This window comes from Scomber scombrus, chromosome 16, assembly GCF_963691925.1.
Source record: "Scomber scombrus chromosome 16, fScoSco1.1, whole genome shotgun sequence".
NCBI classification, from domain to species: Eukaryota; Metazoa; Chordata; class Actinopteri; order Scombriformes; family Scombridae; genus Scomber; species Scomber scombrus.
The window spans coordinates 20,930,553-20,955,356 of record NC_084985.1 but is presented as its reverse complement, the minus strand read 5'-3'; the positions used below and the strand labels follow the sequence as shown (position 1 = coordinate 20,955,356).

The 24,804-nt window shown below is 37.8% G+C and overlaps 2 protein-coding genes across 2 annotated transcripts; both read right to left on the bottom strand.

Annotated features, from left to right (window-relative positions):
• Positions 1-1,764: 1,764 nt before the first annotated feature.
• Positions 1,765-8,608, bottom strand: LOC133995943 (sodium-dependent neutral amino acid transporter B(0)AT1-like). The gene is made up of 12 exons (XM_062435453.1): positions 8,410-8,608; positions 5,878-6,018; positions 5,629-5,766; positions 5,360-5,541; positions 5,076-5,186; positions 4,880-4,992; positions 4,635-4,763; positions 3,074-3,230; positions 2,775-2,979; positions 2,511-2,670; positions 2,123-2,285; positions 1,765-1,938 (listed from the first exon to the last, which is right to left on the bottom strand). Exons 1-12 carry the CDS (start codon positions 8,606-8,608, stop codon positions 1,765-1,767), a joined length of 1,872 nt encoding a protein of 623 aa, XP_062291437.1.
• Positions 8,609-9,979: 1,371 nt separating this feature from the next.
• LOC133996050 (sodium-dependent neutral amino acid transporter B(0)AT1-like) lies at positions 9,980-16,415 on the bottom strand. The gene is made up of 12 exons (XM_062435590.1): positions 16,217-16,415; positions 15,265-15,405; positions 15,046-15,183; positions 13,628-13,809; positions 13,403-13,513; positions 12,591-12,703; positions 12,370-12,498; positions 12,088-12,244; positions 11,755-11,959; positions 11,504-11,663; positions 10,361-10,523; positions 9,980-10,189 (listed from the first exon to the last, which is right to left on the bottom strand). The coding sequence occupies exons 1-12, from the start codon at positions 16,413-16,415 to the stop codon at positions 9,980-9,982; spliced, it is 1,908 nt and encodes a 635-aa protein (XP_062291574.1).
• Positions 16,416-24,804: the final 8,389 nt, after the last annotated feature.

Sequence of the window (24,804 nt, the reverse complement as noted above, 5' to 3'; positions counted from 1 at the left end):
TACCTGGAAAGACATACCTGAACATGTGCCTCCAACCATGTAGCTAGATTTAAAACTAGGTTAGGATCGCCTCCTTACTGTGTGTTGTCCAACAAACCTTAATAAAGCTAATGTATGAGTGGAAGTTTGTGTATTAAGCCCTTTTTTGATATATGACAGGGCATAAGACCTAACATAATTTCTTCTTGATCCTCAGTTTTGACTTTGGATTAATCCTAAATTCAGTCCTAAATTCTCTTGTATATCAATCATCATTTTTATGAACATTCACATGGCTATTTTATAGTACTGCCAATAAATAATATCACTCTTCCTATAATTATTAAATAGGTACTCAGCAGTTTTAAAAAATGCTTACACCTTGCACCTTGAACAAAGTAATAACACTGTCTTTTGTTAACTGTATTAAAAAGTGTTCAGTGGTATGATGTTATATTCTGTAATATTTGGTATATTACTGAATATAACATCATACCACTGATGTGTGATGCACTTTGTTTGAATCATAACAGTGCTTCATCCAAAACATGTATTTAAAATCATATTTTAGGATCAAAATAACACTGACGTTCCACTAACTCAGACTGTGGATGAGAGGAGACTTTACAGCTTGCATTTTTCCAATCAAGTCCTTATTCAATAGAGTGGATTTTTTTAATAGTACTGGCACAACAGAATACATGTTCAATATGATGCAATAATTCATTAACCTTTAACTCATAGTTTCATGATAAGTCTGCAGTGGGGGTGTCATTAAAAAATACATCAGGTACGCTTTGACAGGTATATTATGGGGCAGTTTCTTGTTTTTATCATTATTTTGTGAATCATTAAATGATCATATTCTGGCAGATGACCAAGTGCACCCAACTATGAAGAGAGAAAGTTCAGTGTGGCTGGAACATACTCCAATAAAGGTTACTATATTAATATTATTAGCACCACAGACTGCTGATTAAGCCACCTCTGCTTTCATCTGTATTTGATTAAATATTGTAAAATAGTACAATAGCACAAAATAGTACATTAGCTTGACTGAATTAAATGTAGATAGATCAAATACACAAACACACCACTTTACACCATGGTTGAGTGAGTGCTTGAATAAGTGATTTATTATTCCTGTCAGTGTACTGTTAATATTGTAACAGATAAAGAACCTTGAACATTACTGTCAAATACGTCATTGTCAAAACATGACATGCTGGGCGTCTTACCTGCTTTTACAACACACCTGATCTTGTGAAGGCTAACCTCTCTTGGCCAGTTTGCTGCTCTACATCTTCAGTCTGTTTATTTATACATCAAAGAGCTGCTGCTGGCAAATACCAACGGATGTGTTTTGGTAGATAGTGTTATTTGTAACAGTTCATTTTTGAGTAGTAATCTTTTTTGGAAAGGTATATATGGAGAAAAATATTTCAATCGAAAGAAAATCACAAGAAAGCTATATACTGTACATACATAGAATAATAGGCTTCCATAAACATGATGTGTAGAATATGGATGGGTGGAAAACAGTAGGCTGACATGTCAGAAAAGTCCAGTACAACAAGAAACTTTATTAGCAAGCAAAAGTGTGATGAGTAACTATATTTATACAGTAGCCTTGAAACTTCACAAAACATGAGCATAAATGTGCATTTATAAGTGTATAAATAAAAATTGAATATTGTGCTTTGTTAACCTGTGCCTTGATTTAAATAGAAACATTTTTGAACACAAACTAAATAACATTTTGTTGTTTTCTGAATTTTTATCACTTCAAGAAATTTGGTGCATTTTTTCTCCAGCTGCTGTTTTTTTCTTGCAGCAAACAAAGAAAAACCTACATAATGCATACAAAGGTACAGCCAAACTGGGGATCCCTGCCAAAATAAAGATGACTGCATTAATCCATGAAGGGTATGGTATTGATGCCAGAGATGGGAACTCCTCCTGCAGATGATAAATTATGTCATTAGTGTCATAAGTCCTGACAAGATACTATTACACATGACAAATGTGTGGATTTTAATCTTGAATCTTGAAGCTGCATGAAGAAGATAGTGTATCTTAGATCAGAGACAAACAATTCAAATATAAATGAACACAGATTAATTAATTGTGCATATCTTCTTACAGAGTTTGGATCCCAGACTAAATAGGTGAGTTCTTCTTGGACTGTTGTCACCAGGTAGAAAACTAAGATAACCAGGACGATTAGAGGACTGATAAATCTCCATGTAAACTGCCAGAAGATGTTGGGTTTACGTCCAGTCATGAACTCCACGTCCTCATTGAACCTTCCACACAAAAGGATTTTAATTAGTATCGCCATTTGAAGTGTATACAACACTTAAGTCTGCCATCTCTATAAAGTTTTGTTCAGTTTACTTGAAAACTGCTAATAGTGTAAATGTAATATAGAGTATGAAATTTGCAGCAAGTATGAAGATGTTCAAGCATGTATTAAGCCAACACACAGGAACAATGTGCTATAATGCTATAAAAGTTTGATAAGCACCAACCTGTCTATACCGTAGATGTAAACAATAGCTATCATCTCAAACAATCCAATGGTCAGTAGTGGAACAGATCCAGCAAAATTGTCAAAAAGAGTTAGCCAATAAATCCCTGAATGCTGCGCAAACAGGAGGGAGAGGGCGAAGGCAACAACACATGTTATTCCTGAAACACACATGCACAAAACCTGTGTTAGAGACAGAGAGCAGCCACAATCGCTACAGATGCATTTAATTGTGTATTGTAGAGATTTTTAAAAACCAAATTACCTGTCAATGCTTCATGGGGCCATTTTTTAGGGAAAACATTCAGGTCTTTCAAGGGCACCACTACTCCCTCAATGTTACCAAACAGGGTTGAGAGCCCCAAGCAGAGAAGCATGACGAAAAAAAGAACAGACCAAACTGGGGAACCAGGCATCTTGGTGATGGCCTCTGTGAAAACAATGAAGGCAAGGCCTGTTCCCTCCACTCCCTAGATAAATACAAATGTGTTAGTTGAAATTCAGGTGGGAGTGAAAAAAACAATAGTAAGTGGTTATGTAATAGTTATTCCTTAACATAGTCACCTCACTGAGTAGTTTATGCATGTCACAGGGTTTAATCCCCAATCCAAGAACAGTATCTGGATAAGAGCTGTTCAGATGATTAAATGCTTCCTCATAAGTGCTTGCAGTGATGCTGTCTTCAGGAAGATTAAATTCATTTAATAATGTCATGATGTTCCTAGGGGGAAAATATGTCACCGGTTAGTAACATTTCAGGAGTCAAAATGATCGGTCGCTATAATCATTCTGTCTGCCTGGTGACAATGTAACCCATTTCCAAACTGTTTCAATGTCAGAGATGGGGTAAAAATCTTCATTCTCATGAGTGTTCACTCAAAGCTAATATGAGGTTTCTGCACTCTGACTTAAGCCTGAGTTATGCTTCTGTGTTGGAACTACGTCGGAACGACGGCCGTCGTTGACCTTTCGTAGTTCTGCGTCTAGGGGACGCGTTGCTCTGCAATTCACCGCCATGCCGCTAGGGGGTGTGTGTGGTTTCAAGGGAGTCATATCCGTATCCTTGTTTATCTTCCGGTTACAGTAGCATGTTCTTTTTGTTTTTTGTTGGTCACTGTAGCATGTGTGCTATGTGCGCTAATAACAGAAAACACATACCTTTTGATCATTATTAATAATAATGGCGGTGTTGCAGGAAGAAAGACCGGAAAAGGCAACTGCCGGAGGAACTGATGTTTGGAGCGGACCAATCACAGCCCTCGCGGCCCGCGTTGCTGTGACGCGTAGTTAGGATTTTTTGGAGGTGCACGTCAGGCTACAGCGTAGGGGTCCGCGTCGACGCAGAGAGCTCTGCGTAGCTACGCCGTCGTTCCGACGCAGAAGCATAAATCAGGCTTTAGCCAGAACAACTGGGTATTTTCCAAAGTTTGTCTTTTTTATACAAAATCCCCTCTTTTTTTAATTGGCTTTCAGCTACAGCTCAGCAAGAAAACCTTTACGGGGACACACTGAACATTAGGTACAGCTGAGGAGGCTAATGGAAATGTCATCAGTTTAGCATGTATTTAGTCAGTAACTGAATGAATTACTGTAGAAAATAGAATTTTGAGCTAATGGTGTTTGACAAACAGAGGGTTACTATCGTTTATACAATTTATCCTGTGGGGACAATGAATGACTGCACCAAAGTCATAAAAACACATGCAGTGGTTGTCAGCATGGTTACATATTACAGAGAGCTACAAATTAATATCTACAAAATTTCATGGAAATCCATTAATTAGTTGTGAGACTGTCTGGGCCAAGGTGGTGCACTGACTGACCAGCAGGTCGACAATGCTACCTCTATAGCCATGTGAAGGCATGGCATTAAAAAAAGAACTTTGGTAAATACCCTCTTAGAAGTAATGATGACAGGAAACCAATATTTTCTTCAATGTACATACAGTAGTAGCAAGTAAAGTATTAGAGAGATTATATGAAATAATGTGAACCCATTCACAATCAGTGAACCAGTTATGTTTTACAGAGTTACAGAGAGAAAATCAGTTTTTTTTTTCAATATATCATAATTAATAAAAACACTACTTAACTTTTACATAACCTTGAAATTAACTGTACTCACCCACTGATACACTGGTCATATTTCTCTGTGGCTCTGAAGCCAATAATGGTGTAGGTAACTGTGGCGGCGTAGACTGAGGTGAAGCCAGTTACTGCAGACAGGATCACGGCATCTTGTATGCAGTCGTTGCTTAGGAAAAGAAAAAAACATTGATTTTATGTCTGAGAATGAGTATTAACTTTTCAAAGTAAGGAAAATGAGACTTGAACTAAACACCCCAGTTCTTATAAATGTCAGTCTCTTACTGAACAGGGTTGTAGCTTGAGAAGGAGATGAGGCCTCCCCATGCCAAACCAAAGGCATAGAAGACCTGGGCACCTGCATCCAGCCAAGTTGTTGGATTCATCAACTCGTTTACCTGCAAGAACACAGTACACATTGTGATGTGGCTTTGAGGTATGAGATATATTTTACTTTTTTCTATCAAGATTTAAAACGTACGTCTGGTGTGAAGAGGAACTTAATTCCACTCAGGGCACCTTTAAGGGTCAGTCCTCGGATCAGGAAAATGGCCAGTACTATGAAAGGCAGGATGGCTGTGATGTACACTGCCTGAGGACATGACAAAAAAAAAATGGGATAATATTGATAATGGACAATATATTTTAGTTTTTTTTTTTTTTTTAAATTACATTAATCCTATACAGATTGTCTAATCCCCCCAATGAAATTTTGTATAATACTGATTCTGCAATGCATCATAATTGATGGAAGGGTCAACAAACCTTGCCTGTAGAGCTGATCCCTCTTATACAGCATATACCAACTACTGTCCAGGCAGCTAACAGACAAACCACTATGGGCCACTGGATTCCCCCAGAGTCGGATATGGAGGCTGAACTATTCAGAGTCACACGGTAAAAGTAATAATCCACTGTGGAGCTCAGTTGACACTCTGGTACATATCCTGCAGGGACAACAGATATACAGTGCATAAATATGAAGCCAATCTGTACTGTGTGGACTGTGTGTAAATGTGTGTATTTTCAAATACCTGTCCCATTGTCATTGAGGGGACATTGGGTCCAAGGCAGTGGGTTTTGAAAGGAATTGAAGAAATACCACATGATCCAGGCTATTAAGGTGTTGTAGTACAGTGCCACAAAAAAGGATACCAGCATGGAGGCAATACCTGAGGAAAGGCATCATTAAATGTGATATCACACTCACGGAAAGCCAGGTACCTATTGATGCCATGGGATCCTTTTTTTCTTCTGTTTTGGTTAGAGTTTATTTTACTTACCAACACCCGTCAGGTAAGGGCTGATGGTCCTCCATACTCCCACGCTGCCTTTCCTGAGACGCTGGCCAATGGCAAACTCCAGCAGCAGGAGAGGCATTCCTTCCAGAACCAGTAGGATTAGGTAGGGAATCAAAAAGGCACCTGGAAAATGTATATGATTTATGGCCATGAGGTGAGGGATTTTTGAATTCTAAACATGACAAAAAATGTGACCAAATACCTACAAAACTAGCAAAACCTCATGCTAAACAAAAATGGTGATCAGCATTCATGCTTAACATGAAGATGATAACATTGTGAGGCTGTTTGTTAGCATGCTGACATTCACATTTTGCTCAAAGGATCACTCAACCTAGCTTACCACTAATACGGTATGTTTATCCTAGCCTAACGTTTCATTTTCATGCCATGAGGTTGATGTTTGTGGGTTTCAATAAAACTATTAGATTAATTGCTGTGGTTGTTCAACACACGCATGGCCCTGACAGAATGAACTGCAGACACTAAAAATCCCTGGGTTTAAATTTTGGGCCAGTGTAGCACCAAAACAACATTAGGTTAACTTAAACTCAGAAGCAACCTGTTATTTTGACCCAGTGGTACACACAAGTTCTAGCTTAATACGGTCACAAATGTATTGTTTTGTACATAACAATGTGTGTCAATAACACGCTTTGACATGAAAGTTCAAAAAGATTAGATCATAACCTGCTTAAGTTTGGGGAAATAACAGTAAAATAAAAAATAACACTAAATCTGGGCCAACACAATATGCCTTGTCTTGAGCAGCTTTCCAGGTAACATTAGCTCAGTATTGTGTTGGTCATATTGACAACAAACATTTTAAGCCAGTGTTCTTTAGTGTGTAGTAAAACAACCCTCTATTCTGTATGTATTGTGGTAATTAGCCAATGTTAGCTAACTTGCTAAACTAAGTGGTTGAACATGGTTAAAATTTCTTGCTAAATATTGTGTTAGCATTGTCATTGCGAGTACTGTGGTTGCTCAGGCCAGTTGTCTTGAAGTGACTTTAAGTCAATTAAATAAAGGAATGTGACCCATATCCTCTACCCTACAGAAGCCGAGAACGGCCATGCCTGCAATCATTTTTTTAATGCCATTATCTTGAGATTACGAGTTCATTATCTTGTCTCTTGTCTTGAGTCAATTATCTTGTGATAACATAGCTTGTGTTCTTGTGATATTGAGTTAATTTATCTCATTATCTTGAAAAAACAAAAGGGTGATTTCTTGAGATAACAATTTATGGGATAATTATCGAGAACATTGGATCACACCTGATTTCAAGCTTCAAAATCACTGTCATGTCTGTCAGAAAGGATTCATCCCTAATTCATCGAAGAGTTTATAAGAGCAGTAAGGAGTTATTAATTTATTAATTTAATTTTATAATCTCCAGATTTTTTTGAACAGATGAAAGTGGTGCGTTTACATGTCTTGCCCCGAATCCTTTCATATGAAAGCAATATCAAAGTTGCCCAGCAGACGTCGCCATTTTGACTGAATCAAATACTTAGAAACAGTGAACTGTTTTAAATACAATTGCTTCATAGCTGAGTTTCTCCCATCACTACTGCAGGCATGGCACTCCTGATCTCTGATAAATATTATTAAGTAATAGTAGGAAATTATTTTTTGTTTAACAGGTTTGTTATCTTGTTATCTCAAGATAACACAGCTTGTTTTTCTCATGTGACAAAATAATTAATTTGTGAGATTTATAATTGCAAGCAAGACTGCAAGCTCTCTGCATTATACGGTTTTACTCTGGTCTAGAATTCAGACACAGGCATGTACAATAATAGCATTATGATAAAGTGTACAGATGATATGACAGTGGAAATATTGGAATGGTTGAAATAGTGCCACAGACTGTGGCATGTACTGTACGGTATAGCAAGTGTTTTTAAAAAGAGCTTTGTTGATAACAGTTAATGGTAGTTTGGTATTAACTGCAGTGTACACGGTTACAGGTTATATAATACTGTGATAAGCAAATCTTACCCACCCCAACACACAAACACACACACAACCTAACCCCGCCTACACACGTGATGTAATGTATGCAGTAAGAATGCATATAGCAATAACAGACCAGACTCCACAATCTCTGCCTCGCTGCCCTGCTTGTTGTACCAAAAGTTAGCCGTTACTTCAGAGGATGTCAGATAATCATTAGTTAACTTGATAAAGAATTCACGCCACTCTCTTGTGAATGAGTGATATATTTGACGCTTCTTTTTGGCCTCAAGCACAAAGAAGTGCATGTAGTGAATTTATTGAAAGTGTATCTGACAAACGCCTTTTGTAACCCCTCAAAGACCCATACTTATTTGGCACAGTTAAACTAAAGCGACTCCAGCAAAATCACAAACGAAGGTACCTAAGTACACAATAACCTGACACCTGGATGCCTAAACCAGTCTATACATTTTCAAACATATATTCAAAACATGAAACAGTTACCAGTTAAACTACAGATGTCTGTTTCTTTTTACCCATCCAGCTTACCTCCTCCATGACTTTGACACAAGTAAGGAAATCGCCACACGTTCCCAAGCCCAATGCAAAAACCCACACAGGTTAGGATGTACTGAGCTTTGTTGTCCCACTTGGGCCTGCTCTCAGCCTCTTCCTTTTCCATCCTGTCAAGATCCTCATGGTTAGGGATCCGCAGATCCAGTCCTGGGTTAGGAAGTACCAGTCTCATGGTATCAACTTGTACACTGATGCAGAGGAGTTGTCTCTACTACAGTTGATGCATTAGTGAGGGTTTAGTGTATGAATGTCCACAGAGGAGCACTCAGCAATGTTGAGACAAGTTTATGATCTTTTACTTTATCTGTCACAGCCCACAGATTAGTCAGTGTACACTCTGTACTTTTGCATATACAACCATGATTTAATAATTAATACTGCAGTAAATTTACAGTATTTTATGTCTGGTGTGCAATATACTAAACTTAAAGTAATTATTAAACTTAATGACTTGATGACCTCTTTGGTTTCTTAAATAGACACTGTCAGAAGAGAGAATGAGATTGCGCATATTACTTTGATCACTTGGTTCTACAATTTGCTGACTACTCAAAACCATTGTATGTCAGTGTTAAAAAAAGTCAGTGTATGAATCAGATTTCATTGGTTCACACATTTTTTTGACATAAATTCAAATCCTTGAAAGAACCAGTAACCTCAATAATATTCCACATGATTTATTTTCATAGCATGTCACCACTTCATCTTGCTCTTTAGTTTGAACTGGTGAGAGAGGAACATTTACAGATCACAAACTGACAATTTATGCCAGTGTAAGTGCAGTGCTGTAACACACACAAAATATTAAAACTTTACAATCCTCAACTATATGCCTACTATAAAACAAAACAGAACGCAATTTACACAACAGTGTATTTAACGTTTTAACAAAAAAAATTGCTCCTCCATTTAAGATTATTTACACAATACTGTATTCAAATAAATTATTACAATATAATTTTTGTTTGGCATATCTGGAAAAATACACTTTTTTTTTTTCTTGCTTGTCAATCTTGTTTTTATGTGTTTCGAGAATTAATATGAAGCAACATCCAGCAGTTGGTTAGTTTAGCTTTGCACAAAGACTAGATATCAAGTGAGCTTCAGAGTTGCTGGTAGCCAGATTTCATTACACTTGTACAGACTGCTTCCGCTCTTTAAGCTAAGCTACCCAGCTGCTGGCTCTTCCTATATATTTACCATCCACATTGATCTTTTCATCCAACTTTGTGCAAGAAAATGAATAAATGTATTCCCCAGACTACTTCATTAATGCGCAACATACAATAACATGTGAAAGACAATGTGAAACTAATATTACAATTGTATGAAAAGCAACATCATTTACTTTCTTCTCCAAATCTACAGTATCTTACATTAAATACTTCAAAATGTACTTCTACATTTCACATATAGAAGTCATAGTGTGCTCTTCAAACAGTGTCCAGGGTATCAGAGGAAGAAAAAAGTAATAAGTATAATATACACACATCAAATAAAATGTCTGCATTTACTCATCTTGTTATTAAATAATCAAAATTATCTAAAACTTCTCTTTGTCGCTCATTTGTATTTTGGCGGAGATGGATTTCACACTGTCTTCAGTATAGACCTTCTGCTTGCAACATTTTCTCTGGATGAATTTGAAGAGGGCGAAAACTGGAATGGATAAACTTGGAATTCCAGCCAGGATAAAAATGATACCATAGACAAAAGGAGGATATGGACGTGGTTCGAGGGTGGGGAAGTTCTCCTATGGCCAGATTAAAGGATAACGTTATGATCAGGTGAAGAGCAATGTATGAAATACTAGATGTGTCATCAGTAATGAGCAAAAAGCAACATACATCATTACAGTCCTATTATTACCTCCAGCATCTCCACCAAATTAAAACTTTACTTTAAAAGTAATGAACACACTTACCGCCTCTTGGTCCCACACCAAATAGGTGAGAGTCTTTGTGACTTGGGTTACAAAGTAGAAAACCAAGATGACCGCCATAATGAGTGGACTAATCACCCTCCATGTCACTTGCCAGAAAAGATTGGGCTTGTGGCCAATCATAAACTCAATGTCCTCGTTAAACCTGTGTGGAAGCAATAAGAGGGAGACTTAGTGTCCGCTGACTGTGTATAAAAGCATCCATAAAAGCCGACCTTGTCCTTTTGTTAGGTAGAGTAAATAAAGCAGCCTGTATGGCTGTTACAGTGTGTGAGTCAATGTGTTGAAGCTACACTGGACTCTTTTTTAACCATGTGAAAATGAACACTCTTTATTACTTGAGGCTAACCTTACCCTGTGTCCTATGTTAATTTGTGTAAAACATTACATTACGCAATATTTTGCACATTAAATAACTTTTCACAAGCATTTTTATTAATTATTTATTATTGAAACTGAGCAAACCATATTTTTAATTTTCCTCACCATGGTCTTCCTAAATCAAGAGTACATTCTGTACCTTTTTATCTTTCCTTTAGTTTCTCTAAACATTGAGTGCCAATCCATCTACTATTTGTTGAGATATTTCTGTCCAGACCAAATAAACTGATGCTGCCATCTCCACAACCACACCACTAGAGGTTGATTCATGGTAGATTGCTCTACAGTTTTGATAAGTGCTGATTTAAAAAAAAAAAAAAAATATTCAATTTAGGCAAATTATGCAATTAATACAACAGGGTTTAGTCATCTCCATGGTAACCAGATGCCGTCTTCCACCCAGCTTGTTAAGTTATATCATCAATGTATCACCAGAACTAATTGAAGGACACTACAAGTTATCTAAACTTACCGACCAAAATATCAATAAAGGAAGTTCAGTGAAAACTACAATCTCCATGGTGAAGTTAGCACTACACAATGATATTGCGCAACACAATATGACAGTGTCAATGACACAACAAAATTCACCAGGTGTGCGACTGTTGAAAATAGATCATTTCTGTCAAGCAACACTTGACTTGAAAGTGTTGAGCCACCTACCATACACCAGCCTTTAATATTGACAAAGAGCAATTACTTTGGAATGAATTGCTACCAATAAATCACTTCTGGGATACTCACCTATCTATACCATAGATGTAGATAACAGAGACCATTTCACAGAATGCGATGATCAGAAGAGGGATAGAGCCAGCAAAGCTGTCAAAAAGAGCTAACCAATAGTTTCCAGAACGCATGGCAAATATGAGCCCAAAGGCAAATGAGATTAGGCATGTCAGACCTGAAACACAGAAGAAAAAAAACAATTACACTAAAATCTCCAGATCCATTTTTCTAGTTCAACATGATCAAAAGGAAATAGAAGTAATTACCACAGAAAACTTCTTTGGGCCACGTTTTAGGCAACACATTAAGGTCCTGCAATGGAACAACTACTCCCTCAATGTTCCCAAACATAGTTGAGAGGCCAAGGCAGAACAGCATGACGAAGAAAAGGACAGCCCAGAGAGGGGAAAAGGGCATCTTAATGATGGCCTCTGTGAACACGATGAAGGCCAGACCTGTTCCCTCTACACCCTGAAGGCGTAAACACCAAATATATCAGCCTTCAACACTTTAAGTCTTGTTGAGACTAAAAATCGATACATTGTAGATTATAGATTGATTAAAACCACTGGCAATATATTCAATAGTTCTTTACTAACCTGACTGAGGAAAGTCTGAATGTCACAGGTTTCTAGTTGCAATCCGCTAATGATATCTGGACTTGTCTGGTTGAGCATTGTAAGAATCTCATTGTAGTTGCTATCCGTGATGTCATTTTCAGGGTAGTTGAAGGCATTTGTCAGCTTCAAGATGTTGCTGCAAAAATCCATAGAGACAACTTCAGCCTCAAATCACTTAATCACACATTCAGCTTTTGGAAACAAAATGTTTTCGCACATTTGGATGAGTTTGTCCATCAAAATCTCCAATCTGAAACTCACTCTGCCACGCAGACGTCAAAGTTTTGTGTGGCCCTGAAACCAATAATTGAGTAGATAACCGTTGCAGAGTACACTGAAGTGAAGCCATTGATGATGGAGATGAGAACGGCATCCTGCTCACAGTTGTTGCTATAAGAAAAAACAGAAAAATGTACGTCATGTAAGGGGAAATGTTAAACTGAGAGCTCCTCTATGACAGTACTGATGTGGTAGTTACTCACTGAATAGAGTTGTAACTAGAGAACGAAATGAGACCTCCAAAAGCCAAAGAGAAGGAGTAGAACACCTGAGCGCCAGCATCTAACCAGGTAGATGGATTCATTAACTCATTCACCTGTAAGGGAATAAAAATATTTTTTACTCATAAAAGTGGGCCTAAATGACTTCCTGCTCTTTGAAACTGCCAGTTAGCACAATCTTCTACTGTTCTGAACATTGTTAATAATTAATGAGTGATGTTACTGTACACCAGGATTATAGTTTTGCTATATCTGATGTCTTATCTTTAAGGGCACACAGTAAAACCCAGAGGACTATTGTGTAATAATCCTGAAAAAAAAGGGTGATAGATTTATTGCTAAATTAAATTGTTATTTAAAGTCATTATCTGGATATCATGTCTGATTGGTCTCAAATGTATTGTTGAGTCACATGTGAATCTCGTTTTAATGCATAATGTATTAGCTGCGCAGTGTTTGAACTTTGATTATGAGCTGTTATCAGTCTCGTGATAAAAGTTTATTGTAGATAAATGTTATTTGTCTTGCTTGATGGCTATCTCTTCTTTTTCTAAATACAGCTTCACTTTACAGCTTCATTATTTCAAGTGTTATGCTAAGCTAAGATAACCGGCTGCTAGCTGTAGCCTTATATTTACTAAACAGATATGAGATTGGTAGATATCTGATGATTTAATTGTCTGTAAGAATAATCTTTTCTCTAATTTTCCAAAATTAAACAAATTAAACTATCCCTTTAACAATTTTTGCATGATATCAATTTAACTGACAAATGTTGGTTACAGTAGACTTACATCTGGTGTGAAGAGGAACTTGATTCCTTCTAAAGAGCCTTTTAGAGTCAGCCCTCTGATCAGAAAGATGGTGAGAACCAAGTATGGTAGAGTGGAGGTGACGTACACAGCCTGAGAAATGAGAGTATGATTCAACGATATGCCTGTATATTCGAGAAAAGCAAAATAAAGAAGTATATATGCACTCCCGCATTTGATTAATCTGGTGCAATCTGACTATCCGACCTTGCCGGTGGTCTCAATCCCTCGGATGCAGCAGACATAGAGCATGGTCCAGGCAGCCACCAGGGCAAGCACCATCCACCACTGCAGACCTCCAGACTCATCGATAGCTGTTGAAATGTTTAGAGTATCTCTGTACCAGAAGTAGTCAACAGTAGTGCTCCGTGCACACTCTTCCACCAGACCTGCAGGGGCACCATAACAAAAGGGAAAATCTAGGATCACATACTGAAGTAAAGGAGGTCTGTTGGATTAACTTCAGACCAAGCAAGGAAATCTGTTTGCCAGTGGTGGAAAGAAACAAGAAGTACATTTACTCAACTACTGTACTTAAGTACAATTTCAAGGTACTTGTACCGAATGACAGTATTGCTATATTTGTACATTGCTGTATTGGTACTTTTACTTAAAGACTGTGTAAAGTGAATTCAGACATTTTCTTCTAAACACATTAAATAGGTCATAAATGTATTTCTAAAAAAGGTGTAAAAAGCATTTCAACCATTTAGATTTGAATTGTGGAGCTAGGCTTCACAAACTGTGTTTCAAGATTTCTGTGTCTGGATTTAATGGCCGGGTCTGAAAATCTCCGCCGGGTTACGTAACCCGGCGATTACGTAACCGGTAACCAATAGCAGGGTTACACAACGGAGCATAAACCCGCCACTGCTGCTGTAGAGGTATAAACACATTCAGCGCACACTACTACTACAGTCTACAGTTAGCCAGTTAGCTGAGTTAGCCGCCGAGTTAACCACTGAGCTAGCCGCCGAGTTAGCCACCGAGTTAGCCGCCGAGTTATCAGCTGAGTTAGTCGCTGAGCTAGCAGCTGAGTTTGCAGCAGAAGGCTCTCAGGCCTAGCGTCCATGTTTCTGGCAGAGGTGGTGACTTTGATTGACAGGTGACACTTGGTAGGGGGCGGGGTTTCAGCGAACTCGGCGGCCACTCCCAGAGCGTTTGGGAGAAGAGAAATAGGCACTTTTACACAACTTTGAAGCCTAATTTCATATATTTGGCGATTTTTTTAATCATTCAAATTTTGCAGGGTGGTTAACAACACACTTTTCTATGGTATGTCAAACTCAGAACACTTATTCTTACTTTACACAGACTTTAAGTAAATTATCTGAGTACTTCTTCCACCACTGCTGTCTTCCTATTTTGCAGTCTTTAGATTAGCTAACCTGCTGCTGTCCGTTGCCTTATATATACTGAACTGATATGAGGGTAGTATCTTTTTTTCTCTCAACAACAAGACAAAGAAGCATATTTCATAAAATGCCAAACTACTGCTTAAGCAGCGTTACTAGATTTTCAGGGAGGGTAAACTACTAGTCTTATGTAACATCTGATTCATTAAGAAAATGGGCCATGGAAGCATCTCTTTTTGTCAAATATTAACTGATTTTGTGAAGGTATACCTGTCCTGTTAGCATTGAGAGGACACTGACTCCAAGGCAGAGGATCCTGAAAGGAGTTGAAGAGGTACCACATGATCCAAGCCATAATAGTGTTGTAGTACATGCCCACCAAAAACGAGACAAGCAAGGATGCGATACCTGTAACAGAATACAACAATTAGTCTTGTGGCATTGCTTTTAAACAGAAGTACACAACCAAATATGCACGTTTTCACCCACCAACTCCAGCCAGGCAGGGATGGATTGATCTCCACACTCCCACACTGCCCTTCCTCAGACGCTGACCGATAGCAAACTCCAGGTGCAGCAGTGGGATTCCCTCCAAAACCAGAAGGATAAGGAATGGGATCATAAATGCTCCTGGGAATACAACATTTTAATGGTCATCATGCGTTGTCAATGCAGTGAGTGATTCACTTTGTGTGTGAAAGTAAATACTCAGCACTCAACTTCATTCACAAAACTGCTTACCTAAAGACACCCATAAACTGTAAAAAGACTGGTGTATGTTTTATTACCTACACTTACTTTGCCACTATATAAACCATGAAGAGACACATTCAGTTGTACATAGCAGTAGGTTTGAGAAAAAAACAGAAACATGATTAATTCCAGTTCTTTCAACTTGTAGTAATTTGTAAGTTGAAATCAATGAACAATTCAGTTAGTAGACATTTTTCAAGGGGTAAATCTATTGATTTTAAATTGATTTCAAACTTTTAAGTATTTCTGTCACTTCACAGCTAAATTAATCTCAAGCAAAAACAGGTTCAACACTGTATTCTGTCAATAATACAGTATCTCTACTGTGTAAAATATTACTGCACCTTCAAACATTAATTACAGAGTTTTAAAAAACTTAGTTGGCTCATAGTGGGTTTTTTTTAATTTCTAAATTTAAATTGGTTAAACCTTTTTCCATGAAAATTCAGTTACTACTACTGTACTTATAGAGGTTATCTGCCTGGTTTATTTGGACTAAAAGTGGACTGCCTGAGTTTTGGAAATACCCTCTTAAGTTACTGAAAAGGGGTAAATTATGTAATGCATCTAAAGGAAATATTTAGATGCATTACATAATTCACATTCACTGCTCACTTTCTGGCATCCTTCTTTTGTCTTTTTTGAAAGAACTCAAACAGTTCATCCAGTCTCTCTCATCAGTGCCTACCTCCTCCATGGCTTTGACACAGGTAAGGGAACCTCCAAACATTGCCAAGTCCTACACAGAACCCCACACAGGTGAGCAGATACTGGGCTTTGTTGTCCCATTTGGGCCTGTCTCCTGCTTCCTCCTTCTCCATCCTCTCCAGTTCCTCATGAGAGGGGATCCGATCATCCAGTCCTGGGTTTGGTATCTTCAGCTTCATAGTGGCTTCTTGTACACTTCACTGGAAAAAGAATTGCAAAATGTAGCTGTTGTCTCCCTTTGATATACAGTTGGATTTATTTCCCTTAGAGAGGGTGTGACCGTCCTGAAGCAACCTCCTCAGTGATTCTCTGTGGACTGTCCTCCTCTGAGTCTCTTACTCCTACTGTGTGTCCACGGAATGGGCACTGAGGTATTTACTGTGACCTATTGTACCTACCCTGCACATATCAGTAGCTCATTAGAGTCTGTGTTGTATTATGTGATGTCAGCAAGTTTAAGTTGAAAAAGGTGCAATCTTTTCTCTAATGGTTAATTCATCACATGAGGTGCTATCACCAACACTTTTATGTGAATGATGAGTCAGATACTCATGAGTTTGTGAAAGAAATGGCACATTGTGATAGTGGAATAAGATACACAGGTAGCTAAAGAAGAAGCATTCGCGAGTTTATGAGGGATGTTGTGTTGAGTTTTTTTTTACTATATAACCCTTTTTAAAACAGTATTATTTTATTGATACATTTATTTGACAATCATAAATGGCTAACAAGCATATCAAAAGCATTAACATTTTCCAAAAACTACAATTTTGTGTCACTTTGTTTGACAGAAAGAAAAGAACGAAATGTTCTAGAGTCAATGGCAGCACATTTTTGGATCATAGCTTATCAAACCACACCTTTCCCAGTCCTTGAGAAATAAGATTGTTTTATTGCAGAAATCTGCGTGCACATCATTTCAGCCTACAAAGACACATGTTGTCCACATATTCTCAGAATGGAAATTAACAACATGCCAATGTTAATGATAATGATGTTTGGAGTCATTCCAAAATGCCTCAGACTAAAAGACTTGAGTTTCCTTTTTGAATTTGTATCATGACATTCCTCGTGCAGTGTGATTGCGAAGCCGTAAAGAAAAAGATAAGTAAAGAAGAAGACAGTAAAGATGGAAGTATTATACGTGTTCCTTCCCAATGCAATTATTAACCAAAGAAAGACTGGCGTCAGCATTTATAAAGAAGTAGAGGATATATCTGTATATTGACGGGTAATCTAGACAGCAGTGTCAAGGATGTCCATAAAACTCTACGTGTGTACAGTATCTACCCAAAAGACCACAGCATTTTCATATTTTGGAGCATGTTTCTTTGTGCCACATATAGCATGTCATATTGGTGAATATATTTCTTCTTTTCCTTGTGTTTTATTTATTTTCAGACTTTTTTCAAAATATGAAATATGAATGTGTTTTCAGTGGTATGAATATCGTATCTTCATTTCCTTGTGTTTTTTGTGTTCAAGTTACACTGAGGTCTCTCAACCAAAAAAACATTTAATGCTCATAATGTGTGTCATTTCCATTAAATCTAGTTAGTTTTCATCATATATATACACATTTTTTGCAAAATGTAAATATGATTGTCACAGAAAGGACTTATGAACTGGAAACTGTGTAATCATGGTTAGAATACATTTTTAGTGTATGAAAACATGTATAAAACTGACTGAGCTGTGTTCCATTAAAACAATGGAAGAATAATATCTTATTTAAGGACCTGCATTGAGGTTGTAGATTGCAAACAACTGAATTACTAAAATAATCTTTTTTGATCACATTTAATCATAGTGTGGTTTGGGGTAAAAGGAAAACTAATTCAGTGTTATACATTGCAAGATGTGTTGTTGAAAACAGTTGACTGAATATAGAGTCAGTTTTACTGTAGAGTTTTTATTCAGCTTTTTACAGAAGTTATAAGAAGATCAATTAAAGAACTATTATTGGAATTTTATATCAATTCAATATAGTTTTATCAATTATATATTTGAAATTAATAATAAAAATATCTAAATTAGTCATCACAACGCACAAAATACACAATGTTAACAATCTCAAAATTAAATCACTTCAACAAACTAAGTGAGGAGCAGAGGCTCCACCATTGAATAAGTAACCCTGTTTTGAACAAAGTATACTAAAATCTTAGCATCCAAAAACATTTCCCCACACACATTCCAAGCAGTTTAATATCTGCCTTATTTTTGATTCGACTTTAACTCCTTTAGTTAAAGAGAAATGAGAATTTACGTCAGTCAGGCAGTAAAATCCAGTGCAATGTTCTTCTTATTTTATGACTTTATGGTGTATCATACAGTACATAATGATTTTGGTAGTGATAGAGTTGAGCTCATGTTTATTGATGGTTTTCTACGGCAGCATCTTTTGAAGAATATGTACAAAGCAAATTGTTACAGCTCTAGTTTCTCCTTTTGTTTCCTTGTGTTCTTTTTTCTGTCTCTGTGTATGGTGCGGACATAGCATGGCTCCTGGCTACATGCTGATTGCACACACCTGTTTTCCATCAAGGTCATCATCCTGCTGCATATCTACTCTGGCTCTTTTCCCACTCTTTGCCAGATTGCTGCTTCTGCCTCAGTGATAGCTCATGCGTCAGGGCTCTCACTTGTATTCAATGGTTATTTCCAAGTGTTGATTCATCACTAACATTTTCTTTTTTTAATCCATGTGTTCTTGAACTACAACTCACTTGCCTGTTTACCTGTTTGCCTGCTCTCCATCCCACTACCACCTGGTCCCCTTTGCCTGATCTTACTATTCTGCTTCATTCATTACCACCTTCCAGTTCTCTGCCTCAGTGTCCTTCATTCCCACTCCAACCACCTCTATTCCCCACTTCCTTGGCAATAAATTATTTTCATTAATCTCAATTCAAGTCTGCGATTGGCTCCACATTACAAATGCAATCACAAAGGATGAGAGACATACAGTTCCTAAAACCCAAAACAACGCAAATTAACTAATTAAAGTTCTCACCAATATTGAAATGTATATTTTTTCAGAATATACATGTTTTCCTGTGAGCACCTCTTATGGTTAGGAACCACCTCTCCCTCTACACTTACACAAATGATTGAGGACAGCCTAGAGAGGAGAACCTGGCATCTCTGTGAACACAGTACACGCCAGACTTGCTCCTACCACTCACTGGAAAACAAGAGCACACAGAGTGACCTGCAAAATGCCAGATGTAAGAAGAAAACACCCTTAGAGCATGTTTAATCATCATGATCCCTCCCTAAAATGCTGTAAAAACTGAAAAGTCATCAGATTGCAGAGCTAACCATTAGCATGAGATTAAAGCTCCCTGAGGCCTATGACCCTGAGGCTGTACTGTTGAACTTTTGCAGCATTTCATCATAGCTCTCTGTAGTGGTTTCCTCAGTTTAGTCAAATACATTCAGCAGCATCATGATTTATCTGAAATGGGGAATTCAGGAATACAGACTGTGACAGTAATAACATTGCTTCAAGAAGACCAACATTGATTTAAAATATTATTTAGTTTTGCATTGATTAAGTAAAAAAAAGTATTAAAGAATGCACATACTCATTATGGCAAGCATCAACCTTTTAATAATAATAATAGTAATACATTTTATTTAAGGCGCCTTTCAGGGCACTCAAGGTCGCCTTACACAACATATAAAAAACGATTTAAAAGCAAAAAAGGACACATAAATGCATTGAAATTAGAAATAAAATCAGAAAACTGCAGGGGGGATGACAAATTAAAGTGAATACGAAAGTTTGAAAAGGTGGGTTTTTAGACAGGATTTGAAGATGGTTAAAGAGTTAATGTTCCTGATGTCGGGGGGGAGGGAGTTCCAGAGGCGGGGGCAGAATGGCTGAAGGCTCTGGACCCCATGGTGGACAGACGGGCAGAGGGCACAGTGAGGCTGATGGAGGAGGCTGATCGGAGTGCCTGGGAGGGAGTGTTGATGTGGAGGAGGTCAGAGAGGTATGGGGGGCGAGGTTGTGGATGGCCTTGAAAGTGTGAAGCAGGATTTTGAAGTCTATGCGAAATTTGACGGGAAGCCAGTGGAGTTGTTGAAGAACGGGTGTGATATGATTGATGGATGGAGTTCTGGAGACAATACGAGCAGCTTATTTCTGGACCAGTTGGAGCTTACGGATGGACTTGTGGGGGAGACCGAAGAGGAGGGAGTTACAATAGTCTAGGCAGGATGTGACTAGAGTGCGGACCAGGATGGCGGACGGACGGAGGCGGTTGATATTGCGAAGATGGAACTAGGCTGACCGGGTAACATTATTAATATGAGTCTGGAATGACAAAGAGCTGTCAAGGACGACACCCAGGCTCTTAACCTGAGTGGAGGGGGAAACAGAGGAGGAGTTGTCAATGGGGATGGTGAAACTGGGAGTGTTAGTCAGAGAGGATTTTCTGTTGCCCGGAAGCCAATGAGTCAGTAGATAAAAAATAATAGTTTTACTGACATTTTGCAAAGTAAATAATTTAAGAGGAAAAAACATACAAAACAAGCAGTTTATTGTGTTTATCTCCACTGATAAGATTAGGTGTTATTGTATATGGGTCAGGTCACAACATATACAATTATGACCCACGGTAGTAGTACCTACTGTGCTTACTGAACAGGGTTGTTGCTGGAGAATGAGGTGACCTTCAAAGGCCAAAGGAGTGTCCTTAAGTGCTTTGAAAGGCGCCTTTAAATAAAATGCATTATTATTATTATTATTGTTATTGGGAGTTTTTTTTATCTCATGCTAATGTTTAGCACTAGTGTTCTAAAAAATAAAAACCACATTAGCATAAATCTGTCAAAAACTCCACAGTATTAAGGATAGCGGTTTAAAGATTTTAGGAAACACGCTGTGCTTCCTTTACAAGACTGAGATGAAAAGATAATTGTCATGTCAGTGCATTCAGTATGAAGTATTGCTAGTGCATTTAGCCTAGCTTAGCATGAAGGCCAGTAGCAGGGGGAAAGAGCTAATCTGGCTAGAAAACCACCTACCAACACCCCTGAATCTTACTAATTAACATGTACTTATTTAATCACAAATGTTTTTTCATCTGGGAGTTAGTGTACATGCTTTAACAATTTTAATGAAGGTGCAGTGACTATTAAATCTACTACTAAATCTGCACTAGCAGCAGGTGAAGACAAGCTGACAACACTCAAGAGTTCTCAAAGCTTTGTTCTTAATGCAGAGACTCTTGGACAGAAAGCAAATAAGCATATTTCTCAATATGTTAGACTATTCCTGTTAGTTCATGGTAATTACACGGTGCTTCCAAATTAACGTGATAATTAATTACATGCTAAAGCCGTTGCACAGACGTTTTAAATTATTCTTCCTGATTCACGATAAGTCCTCTGCTGACTGCTCTGCATTAACACCATGGCTGTGTTCGAAACCGCATACTACATACTTCTATACTACATACTTTTATACTACACACTACACACTAAACGACCAGATAGTAAGCAGACCATTCACACTGTAGTAAACTACACGATAACCCACAATGCATTTCGTCCCTACCCGAGCTGCAATCAGCAGGCTGAAGCAGATTTCATTTGAGCTCTAACTCTATAAATATACCACTTTATCGACATTTCTAACCCTTTCAGGCGAGAAAGTAGCCCTTTAAATCCACAATGTGACGCGTATTTGTCTAAATAAAACCTGTTTAAAGTTTTGTTAGGAGTTAGCCGTAGCAAGTAACGCACTTCCAGTCATTTTCACAAAATAAAACACCTGTTACCTTTTATTATTAAGAAAACCATAATGATAGAATTGATGCTTTTATTTTGAAAAGAGGAAGCGAACATACCCTCGCTGTACTTAACTTGAAACCACCGAGGTGGTGATCTGTGACGTTTGTATTTTGGGTAATTTGAGTATGAGTAGTCAGCTCTTTATGCATAGTCCGCATTTCTGGCGAATCTAGTAAACCATCCGGGAACTTCTCGCATACTCTAAATTGCATACTACGCAGTTGAAACACTACATACTTCAAATGACGTCAGAGTTAGTACGAGTAGTAGGAAAGTATGCGCACAACGTCTGCGGATTGGTAAGAACCATAGACTGTATATAAAATAGACGTAACATCCGTGACGTCACCCATTGGTTTGTGGACTGCTGCTTGGAAACGAATAAAAACACGGATTCTACTTATATGGGCATCAGGAGGGGCATGAGGCGCCCTCCTGTACCTGTGAACCAATCAACCTGTCAATCACGGCGTAGCCACGCCCTGATGCATACCCTGCTTTATCGTCAAATATAAAATCAGGGAGGCCAAAATTTCACAAATGAACATCATACTGCACTGAAGAAGGCTTTAAACTAGCGATTGAGACCATAAACACATATTGAAAACGTTTACTGAGGTTAGAAACCAAGTGAGAAGTTGGTGAATTCTCCTTTTGACACCAAAACGGTCGCCCCCTGGTGGCCTTCTGATAGAATGCAATTTTAAGTTACTTCCGCGTTGACATCATTTCAGAGGACCAGAACTCCCCGCCTGGTAAGAACAGGGAAACTTATAGGATAATATAATAATATATTCTTTTAACAAGTGAAAACAGATACAAACAATGTGGGCCCTTTTAAATGTGGTGAATTCATTCTATTAGTGTTAACATTGGATTTGATTTAGATGTGCCTGCCAGCAATGGTTGCCTTTGTAGCCACTTTACCATTTTGCCATCATTACCTTATTTTGACATATTTGGTTATTGAGTTATTGAGCTATCTCCAGACTGTTTTTTGGCATGTCAATTGTCAACCCCTTCTATTGTATATTGTGCTACTGTTTATTATGTGCCAAGCTTGAAATGCTTTGCAATTCAGACTAGCGTTGATCCAAGCCTTTTCTATGCTCTTCATGCTATTTAGTGCCTTTATTCATGCACCTTTGCAACAGACATTCCTTGTTCATCTTTTCTTTCTTTTTTTAACCTAAAGGTGCCAGTTTCACACAGGAATGAATATGCTTTCAAAGTTGCTTACATGAATCAACCACTCAGACAGAACATTTTACAACAGCTACTTCCACATTATTATCCAAACTTTCAAGCAAGACGATGCATCCACTCATCAACACCAGCCGAAAACCCTACACTGTCCTTTCTAAGGTGTTGGCTGAGTAAACCGACCAGCATGAGGAGGATAAGAAAAGGAATCATAAAATCTCCTGAGGACACACCAAGGTAAGTTCAGATAACAGCAAAGATATAGACATGTGTGGAAGCATAGACACACCTTGTTTACCATAATCACATGCGATCATTGGAACATGAAACTATCTGTAATTTCTGCCGCATCGTATGCTGTAAAATAACTTTTCTATCTTCATTATTGTCTTCATAATACATTTTATACCCAGTTATATAGTGTCTGCCCAATTTATTCTGTACTTATCAATCTCTCAAAACTTTTAATGTGAAACCTTTTATAGAAAGACAAGTGGCATCTAACGGATGGGATCTGAGCTTTTGTTATCTTCATTATCATGCATGATGGTGCAGTTGGAACGAGCACAGGTCTGAAAGTTCACTCTGCTGTCAGGACTTCTTTAGATAATTGAGATCGAAATCAGCTGATATGGAACAGCTGAATCACACAAACAAATTCTGATCAGTATGAGTAATCACTTTAAAAGTCTTGAGGCAGAGTTTTTTAATTCATGTGTTCTTGAACTACAACTCACCTGCTGCCTGTCTGCCTTTTTGCCTGCTCTCCATCCCACTGCCATCTCCGCTTTGCCAGATCTTACTATTCTACTTCATTCATTACCACCTTCCAGTTCTCTGCCTCAGTGTCCTTCATTCCCACTCCAACGACCTTTATTCCCCACTTCCTTGGCAAAAAATTATTTCCATTAATCTCAATTCAATTCTGCGATTGGGTCCACATTACAAATGCAATCAGAAAGGATGAAAGGAATACAATTCCTAAAACCCAAAACAACACAAAATAACTAATTAAAGTTCTCACCAATATTGAAATGTATATTATATATATATATATATATATATATATATATATATATATATGTATATATTGTAAAAATCCCACTGAAACTTGATGTTTGTGGGTTTCAATAAAACTATTAGATTAATTGCTGTGGTTGTTACACACACGCATGGCCCTGATAGAATGAACTGCAGACACAAAAAATCCCTGCGTTGAAATTTTACCCAGTTTGGGCTAGTGTAGCACCAAAACAACATAAGGTTAACTTAAACTCAGAAGCAACCTGTTATTTTGACCCAGTGGTACACGCATGTTCTAGCTTAATACGATCAGAAATGTATTGTTTCTTGCGCATTATAATGTGTATCAATAACACACTTTGACATGAAAGTTCAAAAAGATTATTGTGTTGGTCCTGTATTGACAACAAACATTTTAAGCCAGTGTTCTTTAGTGTGTAGTAAAAATAACCCTCTACTCTGTATGTATTGTGGTAATTAGCCAATGTTAGCTAACTTGCTAAACTAAGGTGTTGAACATGGTTAACATGTCCTGCT